This window comes from Pholcus phalangioides, unplaced genomic scaffold (assembly GCF_987345545.1).
Source record: "Pholcus phalangioides strain wild (caught in Gottingen) unplaced genomic scaffold, Ppha-v1.0 ptg000039l_1, whole genome shotgun sequence".
Taxonomy (NCBI): domain Eukaryota; kingdom Metazoa; phylum Arthropoda; class Arachnida; order Araneae; family Pholcidae; genus Pholcus; species Pholcus phalangioides.
This window is the reverse complement of record NW_028301625.1, coordinates 20,384,345-20,395,085: the sequence shown is the minus strand read 5'-3', so window position 1 is coordinate 20,395,085 and position 10,741 is coordinate 20,384,345. Positions and strand designations below refer to the sequence as shown.

The 10,741-nt window shown below is 35.6% G+C and overlaps 1 protein-coding gene across 1 annotated transcript in view; it reads left to right on the top strand.

The window, feature by feature from the left end:
• Positions 1-218: 218 nt before the first annotated feature.
• The window catches only part of LOC149065669 (salivary peroxidase/catechol oxidase-like), a 151,837-nt gene continuing 141,314 nt past the window's right edge, over positions 219-10,741 (top strand). The window contains exon 1 of the mRNA XM_089253858.1: positions 219-459. Within this exon, the coding sequence (XP_089109984.1) occupies positions 449-459 (11 nt within the window). The 5' untranslated portion in view covers positions 219-448. The remainder of the gene's footprint in view (positions 460-10,741) is intronic.

Below are 10,741 nucleotides of genomic sequence, written 5' to 3'. Positions count from 1 at the left end.
GTTCAATAATTTTGTAACCGAGAAGAGTTTTTGAGAGCTTTTTTCCTACTGCTTCCTTCACAAGGATTTTTTTTTCGTGCAGAACTTCGTAACGTCAGCCTCAGGCGTCTGGACCGTCCTATATTCTACAACTTCGCTAAGTGCGGAAACTAGGGTAACGGGCGGAACACTCTCTACAGAGAACTGATATATAAAGCATTTTAGCGCTCAGGACCGCTGTTTGCCGGCTGTCGATTTCAGGCCACGTTTAGAGAAAGCCATTGAACGGAGAACAATTAAACACTTTAGAAGAAAAAATAGTATAAGTGAAACTTACAAAATTGAACTCTGGAATTTTACGGAAGATATCTATTTGATCAATATAAGTGTGAAAGACTTCTGGTGAATAGCTGTTGCATGAGTTCCCTTTGCCATAATCACATTACTGATTTGGGTTACTTATAGGAGAATGCTGCTCAGGTATGTGTATATTTTTGATACTGTTATTTATCTTTCAATGTCATTCTTATTTTATAGAAAATATGTCATGTTTTCACTTATAATAATATCTGATGTGTTCTTAGCCCTTAGTTCAACCCTATAAAAACGAATTAAAAAAAAACACTAATGCAAATTAGTGCTATTAGCATATTTTTAATTGAAACAATACATCAACACAGCAGTTTAGTTGATTAGAGTGAATTTAACAATTAAACTAAAATGGTAAATTAAAGGGGAAATGTAGTTTTCCTTTATTTTACTGTTATCTATAATGACAACCGCGACTCCTTTACTCAATTCATGATTCATCTGCGGTCCCCACACAAATCAATAGCAGTCGGCACACAAATCAATATCTCTAGCTCACCGCGACGTTTCTGACAAAAGTTGGCGAAGTCCCTTGGAGCTGCGACGACCCTTTTAGAAACACTGCTATAAACAGATAAAATCTTGCTCAGCAATTTTGAACTGTTTGTTATCACCTTGAATTTTATTTCCTTCAAGTCGGTGCGATTTTAGAAATCTCTGAGTACGTTAAATTTCAGCAGCTCTCAAAAAATGACACTGACAAGAAATCAACTCTTATCATATCCGTGTTTTGTACTGAAATGACACTAAAATATGTACTTTCTAAAATACCAAAAAACCCTGTTTAGTAGGTTTTTTATCATGCATTCACCATATACAGTCAAACCCCGTTGTAGCACCTCCCCCACGATTTAGCGCCAACCCCACTTAGCGCCAAAATTTTTCACTCAACAAATCTCCCATGTATAAAGATTACACACGTTAATTTGTTATTCGATTTAACGCCAATCTTGTTATAGTGCCAGAAATCTGAGAGCAAATTGTGGTGTTACATCGGGATTCGACTGTATATTAAAATATATACGAGCCCATACAAGGTTAAGTACCGTTGGAATTAAAATTTCATGTCAAATCAGGATCAAATTCGTGTACTGTATTTTCCTGCGTATATAACCCGCGGATTTTTATACGTTGAACAAACTTCGGAACTTTTTAACGCTGCATCATAATCTGCAGCTTTTTTTTGAGATGTTGGGATAGAAATAAATATTTTTGAAATTAATTTGTAATAAATAGTTTTTTTAAAGATTAATAGATGGCATAGATGTGAGTAGAAAAAACGACATTGTTTCTCCATAAATGTGACAAACAATCCCCTCCCATTGCTTATGATGTCATTATTGATGAAAGAAATTTTCACATGCGAATTATATGCCGCTGCGAAGTAAATGCAGGAAAATAAGGTAATCAAAATTTCATCAAATATGAAATACTTTATTTTAAACAATTTGAAAAGTTTATCCTGTGTATACACTTATATTTAATCGCACATAGACGATATAAATTTGAAAGAAAAATTATAAATAAAATTATTCCAAGAGTTGTATTTAAAGAGTTGGTAAAGTCTGATATTTTTGAAATTTTTTTATTTCATTAACACCTACAATTAAATACAGTAAATTTAATGATTTTTTAAATAATTGTGTGTGTGATTCAGTCTTACGATGGATATTCAATTAAGACAGAAATTGTTGTAATTCGTTGAACTAATTTGTATTCCATGTTTTTGACAAGGAATACAAAAATACAAGGAATACAAAAACGATTTTTACAATTCGTTCATTATTCAGCTAATCGTATTCTTTGTTTTTGAGAATATGATCATCCAATTTGGGATCTAAAGTAACACAAATATCTTCAATTAAATAACAATTTCAAATATTAATTCGCATAAATAATAGTGTAGCTTATAATGATCAATTTAGATAATTTTGAGCTTTTAATGAGAGTTATACACGTTTTTTTTAGTATGCCATTTTTTTCTTGAACATGGAAGGAAAAGCATTTGCTGACCAATATTTATAAAATTCGATTTCATTGCTACCGTGTTTATAGAAATTTCTTTCATTTTTGGGAATTAAAAAAGTTTCTACCTCTCCATAAACACTGTATTTTTGCTTGATTTGAGGATTTGAGTAGCGGTTCTTTTACAATAAGAATAGTTGAAAAAAAAGTTATAAACACGATTACTTCCAGATTTTTCGATGAATTACATTAACTTTCACAAAAGTTTAGGGAAAGTCAATTTTTGAAGATTAATCCGATCTTTGAAGCGTTACAAAGCTAGAATATACGCTTATTTCCTTACTAGCATTCTATACTTAATCTTGGGATTTCCCATTTGTCTTTTCAACACGTAGCCATACTGTTTAGATGGTGGCGATGAATACAGCAGTTGAAATATGGCGTATCCGAAATATTTAACAACTTTCGTGATTCGATCTCGCGTTCTTTTTCCAAATGTTTTTTTTTTAAATATACTTTTTACTGTAAGAATATTGTTATTTCGTTGTTTCCGGGATAAATTGAAATATCAATACTTTCTAGTGATACGTACAAGGGTAAATCCAAAACTCAATTTAAAGATGTCAAATGTGCTATCGATGACTTGGCACGCCTCGTCGGCTACTCACAATAGTATAACATCTGAAATACATACTCCGACATGTTCGTGATAGAGAGAGAGAGAGAGAGATGTGAAAAATTCGTGACTCACATATCTTTGTGGCCACTTGATACAAATTCAGATGACTACACGATATATCATGATCTATCACGTCACAGAGGAAAACAACTTTACCTTGACAAAAAAGAAATAAAAGATCATGGAACACGAGAACACAGTGGTTTTTTTTTGACAATTTACATATTGACTGTATAAAAAACACATTTTTACTGATTTCAAAACGAAACATATTGACAGAAAAAAAAATAAAATTAAGGAAAAAAACTGTTCAAAAACAAAATCTCCTTCGTTTTCCATATAATATTAGTTTTTGGGCTATCTGTAAAACTGAATTATATGATTTTCATGGATATTTTTCTTGTGAAAATTTCCTTGCAGAAAGATTTGCATTGAAAATGGCATGACAAAGAGTGTATTCATGGTTTAGGATACTTTGAATTTGATGGTGCCATTGCTGTTGTGCATGTATAAGTAATAACTTATGTTGTCGAAACTTTCAGACAATAATCGTCTGTCGTGACTTCGCCGGTGTAAGATACGTTTTGTAGCAAGATAATGCTTCGATTCGTATAGAAAAATATTGGTGAATGTACTTATATACACATTTGTAGTTATAGATGCGTGTCGTTATCCTCGTCAGACTTGCCCCATGTAAATTTTAAGAACACTATCTAAAATATGCGTCCAAATTTCTCATGTCACACTTCACTTTTTTTATGTACTGTAATAATATTAGTACCGCATCTTCGTGGATAACCATAATTATGAATTGAAAAATATTCGTTCTCTGACTAAAGTCATGGTTCACATTAAAGCCTGTGTTTTGGAGTGCTATTTTAATCACTATGATTTTTGACAAAATACTTTGCCAAAAACATAGTTTGAGAGAAAGTACAGACGTACAAGTTATTAGAAAATTGTAGTTTGTTAAATCAAGAAATATGAATACGCAAAAACTATCTCTGTACAGGTTTTCACTCCATTCCTCAGAAAACTGGCTTTTCAGAGATATGTATGTATAAAAAAAGAGCAATAAACGTTAAATAGGTAGAATAACAGAAAGACATATAATTATAAATCTTGTGGATTACACAATAAATTAACTCCTTATCTGTGAAATGTGTTTCGGAAAATGCATAAAAATGGAAGTGTATTTTTTTCAATGAAAAGGTGAGCAAACTCAATTTGGCCTTCAAGGTGAAAAGAAAAACTAATTTTTCTCGTCAAAAAAAAAAATGTCTGATCACAAACATTGTACTTTTCAGTTGCACGAACCCAGTTCGGGTGACACAGGTAAGGGGGTTAAGTTTTAATATAGATGAATATCATAGCTCAGTGATGAATAATATTTAAATTTTTTTTAAACACGTGTTTACTTTGATTTCGATCATTTTTATGGGACAGTTTGTTGAAAATCGTAATAAGAATTAAAATCAGGAAAAATTATAATTATCTATACTGAATAATATAATTATCTATACTGAATAATATAATTATCTATACTGAACTATAATTATCTATACCACGTTGGGAATCACTGATCTATATCAGTGATTCCCAACGTGGGCGTTAACGCCCCCTTGGGGGCGACGGAAAGTTCAGGGACGGTAGAAGCTACGGGTATAACATGAGATCCTATGGGTTAGATTGCGTTGGGAGGGAATGGGAGAAAAAAAATTTCTGAAGAAGGGGGCGATGGGACAAAAAAAAGATTGGGAAACTATGCTCTATATGGACCAAAAAATATATGTAAGCATAAAAATTATTCCAAAATGTTTCAAATACAAATACAAATACAACGCCACAACAGGCAAAATGCCCAAAGAGGTGGCTGAGAAAAAGATGTCCATAAATGAATGCCCATAAAAAAAAAAATGTCATTCTAAAGTTCTTTGTACTGCCCGTATTGTGGTGACAATATGATTGAACTCATTGAGGATGATCGCATAGAATACTCCAGGGCCTAACTAAAATTTTTGCCGCCGGGGCAAACATGATTCAGCCACCCCCTCAACTTTAAAATTCGATAATTTTGTAATGGTATTCTTTGTTCCCACCTAAAACTGCAGCCTCCCGAAATTTCGCCGTTCGGGGCAGTTGTCAACCCCGCCCTCCTCTAGTTACGGCCCTGAACGATTGCAATGACACTAATCTCGTAGTGATCTACTATATGGTTAGCATTAATTCACTTTAATATTCACTTTTATAGAGGGCTTTTAGTCTGATTGGTCTATCCTCATTTTTCGTGTTTAAATATACCAGTTACTCAATACGTTTTGAGAATCTCATCTATACCTACGATCATGGCCCCCACAAGGGGTGGGCTGACAAGGCTCCGGCCCTGGGGCCCGGGAGGATTTTAATTATGTTTTTGTTTTTTCACGCTATAAATTCATCATAAAGGAGGCCCCGTGAAAGTCTGGTCGGGGGGCCCGTAAAAGATCCAAGCCTAGGGGCCCTGCTTCAGGATGTGGGGGCCATGCCTACGATCTAGATGACCCAAATGTGAAGATGATTTGAGTGCGAGTGAGAGAATAGGTATAAGCTGAATTTGGAGCCTACATCTACAAACTATATTCAGTTTGGTAGTGCTTTGATCTAAGGTTTTAGATTAAGAGAGAGAGAGAGAGAGAGAGAGAGAGAAAGCGAGAGAGTTTGTTTTAGGTCTTCGTAGTATTAAGGGCTGTGAAATATTTAATTGGAATATAAATTAAAAAAATATTTGGAAATACTGTATCCATATTTGTTCGGGCTCCGTGGAACATTCTCGTAACCACCAAGAATTCCAGATGAACTAAAACGTTGGGAACCTCAACCCTAGGCAGCTACAATGTATTTTCCCGGCCAGTTCCATCAAATCGTCTTGACCTAAGTAATATACTGTACTTTATTTACTGCAACCCGTAGTTTTCTGTCACGTGTAGATGTCTTTTAAACATTCTCTTATTATTAAAACATTATTTGTTTCTTGTCAATGCCTATGACAAATTCAAAATTTAAACTATTTTCAAATACTTATTCGGTTTTACTACTATTTTTTTTTTCAATCTGGAACTTTTGTATCAATTTCTCTCATTCCACGTAATAGTTATGAAAATTTAATGCGAATAAACTGAATTTAAACAATGGTGATAGGTTGGTTTAAATATTAAAGCCATCTTATGCTAGAAAAATGAATAATGATCCGTTTAGTATAGCGTCATAATTTGATTACAACTGAGAGTCTAGCTGAATATGACGAACTGAAAAAAAAAAGAAAATTAAATAATATATATTTATTATAAATAACTTGATTTTGATGAAAGTAAATACTGAAATAGAAAAAAAAGTAAAAGTCGCATGGAAGAAAAAACTTGATTCATATTCACCGATATCGTTTCAATATCAAATTCTACGCTATTTTTCCATTGTTGGAAGAGTAGGCGCTCGAGTTCAAGGCCCACGAGACCATAAGAGGTATGGTCCGTGACACTAGGCGTGGTTGATTGTACCATAGCGATGACGACGACAATCGTTCAAAATGAAAAATGTATTATCTGGGTGGAATAGTCGAAATGAGAAGCTGACGCCCAGAATACCAAATTTGTAAATGTTGGTTTTTCGACATTGACACTATATTACCATTGCACTTACAAAATCTCTCATTCCAGTGGGAAAACCTACCAGTTTTGATCTTATGAAAATGATTCGTGTTTCCCCTCAAGCCATCAATATGATAACAATGAATAAGCGTGATGTAAATCTTTTACACTACGAAGGTTTTCTCGAATTTTTTTAAAATACAGTACATGCATGGCATGTTTGAAAAATGTTGTAATGGCGATATTAAAATACATTTCGATCAACAGCACTTCACCAAAAGCAAATAACATTTTTGCGACGGATTTGCTGCAATATGTGCTATCAACCATTTGAGGGTGCATATGCAAATTTGGATTAGATTTGAGTTGGTTTTTAATTGGTGCAAGGACCATCAAGGTTATGCAGATCCAAACAATGATCAAGCGATATAATGACTTGCGGTAGAATTTGCGTTACCCAGGTTGCACCACGAGAAGGCCTACTACATTACAATACCCTGCTCCCTCGAATGCCTGATTGCACTTATTGCAGCAAATCCATCAGAAAAATATGATATTTGCTTTTGGTTAAGTGATGGTGTGCAATCTCTAAAAACATCCTCTACCACTTTTGCTACTGCGATTCGACAGCTCATTCTACGATCAAAAATGCTTGTTTAGGAGTCTTATATCGCCTCTTAAAGTTTGTCCCATGAATTCAAAATGACCCTGTATTAAGAAGAAAATTCGGATTGAAAACTTCAAGGTAAAAAAAATATGAACAAAACATTTTAACAAATTTGTGAAATCACAACCGCACATACTCCGCAACAAAAAGAGAAGAACATCTGTCACAGCAAATGAAAAATATAAAATGCAAAGAATATGACCTCACCTTATGTGCAAAGGTGATTCTGAATTTTTACCTTCAAACTGACTGCAGTAATGAGCGTTTAACAAACCCTATGCACACACGGAAAGCTGGGCATTAAGGATTAAGTATTTCTCGAATAAAATTTAAAAAAAATATGCCGATTATGTTTCGAAAATTATTTTTTTCTTGAAACCCCTTATGACTGTTTTTTTTGTTAAAAAAATTAGTCTTTTCTCATGGGATTGATGGAACAAGTAATTTTTTTGAGACATCTGATGTGAAAAACCCATAGATTAACCACAAACATTTCGCAATCAGTTTTAAGACAATAGTTGGGCTAGATAACTCAGGAGATCTGGTATCACAATCTGGAGAGGTTGGCACATTCAACTTGAAAGTCATCCGTGACAACAAAAGTTGTTTAAGCGTAGATTACACTATAAAAGTTTGATAAAATACCTTTTGCAAAACTTGAAAAAAAACAACCAATGTAACCGATACTCTTAATGCTTGTATTTTTCAGGTTTTATAAATGAAATTTTACAAAACTTTTATAGCGCAATCTCGGCTTTAGACAGCACCATCTATAGCAGAAGGCCTACGAGAAGCTCGCGACGTCACTGAAGAAAGAAGGTAATCTCGCCTATAGCCGTTGGATATACTACGAAAAAGGTTAAAAATGGCGCATGCTTTGCCCTGCTATATCCAATGGCTATAGGTGAGATGACCTTCTTCAGTGACATAATGAGCTTCGCGCGGAGGCCTTCTGCTAGAGATGGTGTTGCCTTATAGCAACTGAAAATGCTGGATTATCTTTTATTGTACATTTGATCACATTCCACATCTACATCGATCACATATTTATCTAATTCTATAGTACGCTTAATTATTTCAAGAGTAATACCTAATATTTCCGATAGCTCACATCCAAGGCCAGGATTACACTATGAAAGTTTGATAAAATATCCTTTATAAAACATTAAAAAAAAAAAACAAACATTAAGTATATTGTTTACATTCGCTCGAATGTACCGATACGCTTATTGGTTGCATTTTTCAAGTTTTATGAAAGATCTTTAATAAAACTTTTATAGTGTAATCCCGGCCTTAGTGTAACCATATTGCTCACTAGCATATTTTTGATGCCGTAATCATAAACATGCGCTCTTTTCCGGTACTCTTTTCCGCGTTTTACCCTTATTTATGCACTTTTTTTCCCCCAACTTATCTCTATTTTTGAATTCAGATATCTCAGTGAATATTGCACTTAAAGGAGAAATGCAACCAATCAACGTAACTCGAAGCGATCAGCAGCGCCTATATTAGACAACACGTAGCTAGGGAAGCTTTTAGATCGGTTTCTGCTTTCTAAAATTGCAGGTTATCACGATTTAACAACTTTACGATCAAGGACGTCATACCCCGTGGAATAAACTCAAACAAGCTCTCCCTGTTTTCTTTCTTCTCTCCTTATAATCACAAAGATTTGTTATAACTCTACGAAGTTGTTCTTTTTACCCTTTTATATTTCTATACAATTATTAGTGACTCCCCCCCCCCCACACATGATGTATCCTTCTACTATATACACATGAGAACAAAAGAGAACAGGTTAGGCGAGGGTGAAAAGAGAAATCTATACTTCCGTATATCTACTCTCTCTTATCTGTACGTATCTATTATACTGTTTTCCTCTCATTCGTTTTTTCCCCTTCCTTTTCTTCTACTTTCCCCCCCACTTCTTTCCGTTTCTCTAACGTACGGTCAGGGTAGTACAAGGTTACCATATTTATCGCCCATTCGTCAAATAGAGATCATCCGAATTTCTCATCCATACCTTGTAAGCGAAGGGGTTAAGTGACTTTGAACGTGGCTTAGTAGTCGGCACTTGAACGACGGGTGACAGAATTTATAGCGGTCATATGTCAGTGGTAAGTCAGAGCATCAAACATGTAATAATTTTTTTTTCAAAGTTACGTATAGATAGAACAACAGACGAACATTCCCTAGATGTGATCAACCTTAATCTTAGGAATTTCTTGGGGAAACGTCATCGGAACGAAAACAAAAGTGACGAAAAATCTGTCATTAAAATCGAGGTGGGTTGCTTTTCTTTGACATTATTCTCAAGAGTTAGAATCAGTCCGGACCGGCAATTATTGACGTTATAGCAAAGGTGTTGTTACAACTGAGGTCTTTATAACCGAGCTTAAAAACTTACCAATCTTAGTTAATTTGTTTAGTTCTTGTGGTTTTACGCCATATAGAAGTTAAGTCTATCGGGAGAGACTGTTATATGTTATGTGTGTACTTCACCCCTGACCCAGCCTTTTGGCCATACAGGATAATTCTTAAATCAGACGTCACCATCCCGCCCATCACTCATTTAGACCGACGGGCGAAACGGGAAATAATTCCCCGAATCGAGAGCCGGCGAGAATCTGATTCGAGGTGTGGTGCCAACACTCTTAATGTCCGTCGCGTGGTTTTTAACTATGGCTACAGAGCCAAAGTCGCTGACCCCCAGGGCTTAGTACACCAAGCTGAAGCCTCATCCCACTGTATGGATGTGGAAAGCCCAGCCTGTCAACAGTAGGGTAAAACTAACCTATCTCAGTCGGTCAACTGTTATATATTATACTGCCAAAGCCTGAAATCGGCCCGTTTGCGAACTAGCTGACCCTCTCTCTTTCCTTTCAAACCGAGCACAACTCCGTTCTATCGCCATGGGCAATTTACTACCGAGTGAGTTGTGCAGGAAGTGTGTACTATCTGACTTCGTACATAGTGTTGTGTCTGATTTTTCTCTCAATGCTGCTATCTATATTTCAGAACTAAAGTGAGTGAAGTGTGATGATTGAATTTGTGCAATTGCAATCCTGTTGTTCTCTGAGGCGAGTCTTTTAACGGGGAGATCGGCTCGCATTCGCGCCTTGAAGATGGGTACCACAGAGAACCAACTTCAGCCTACCACCACTGTGGTGACGGTGGGGTTCGAGCCCGGGCCTCGCGATGCGAGTCCATCACTATGACTACTCGACCACCACAGCGGCGGCCCAGTTGACCCTGCCAATGTCCGAATTTCGGGCTTTCGTCGGTCCCTATATATCCCAAAATATCGACCTCTATGATTCGGGGTCATCACCACGTTGGCGTATTTTTTTGTTATAATTATGGTTAGCTATGGCAACCCTAATGATCAAAGGAATCGGAATATCGATATCTTAGAGATCAATGTATAGGGGCCGGCGAAAGCCCCAAATTCTTACATTG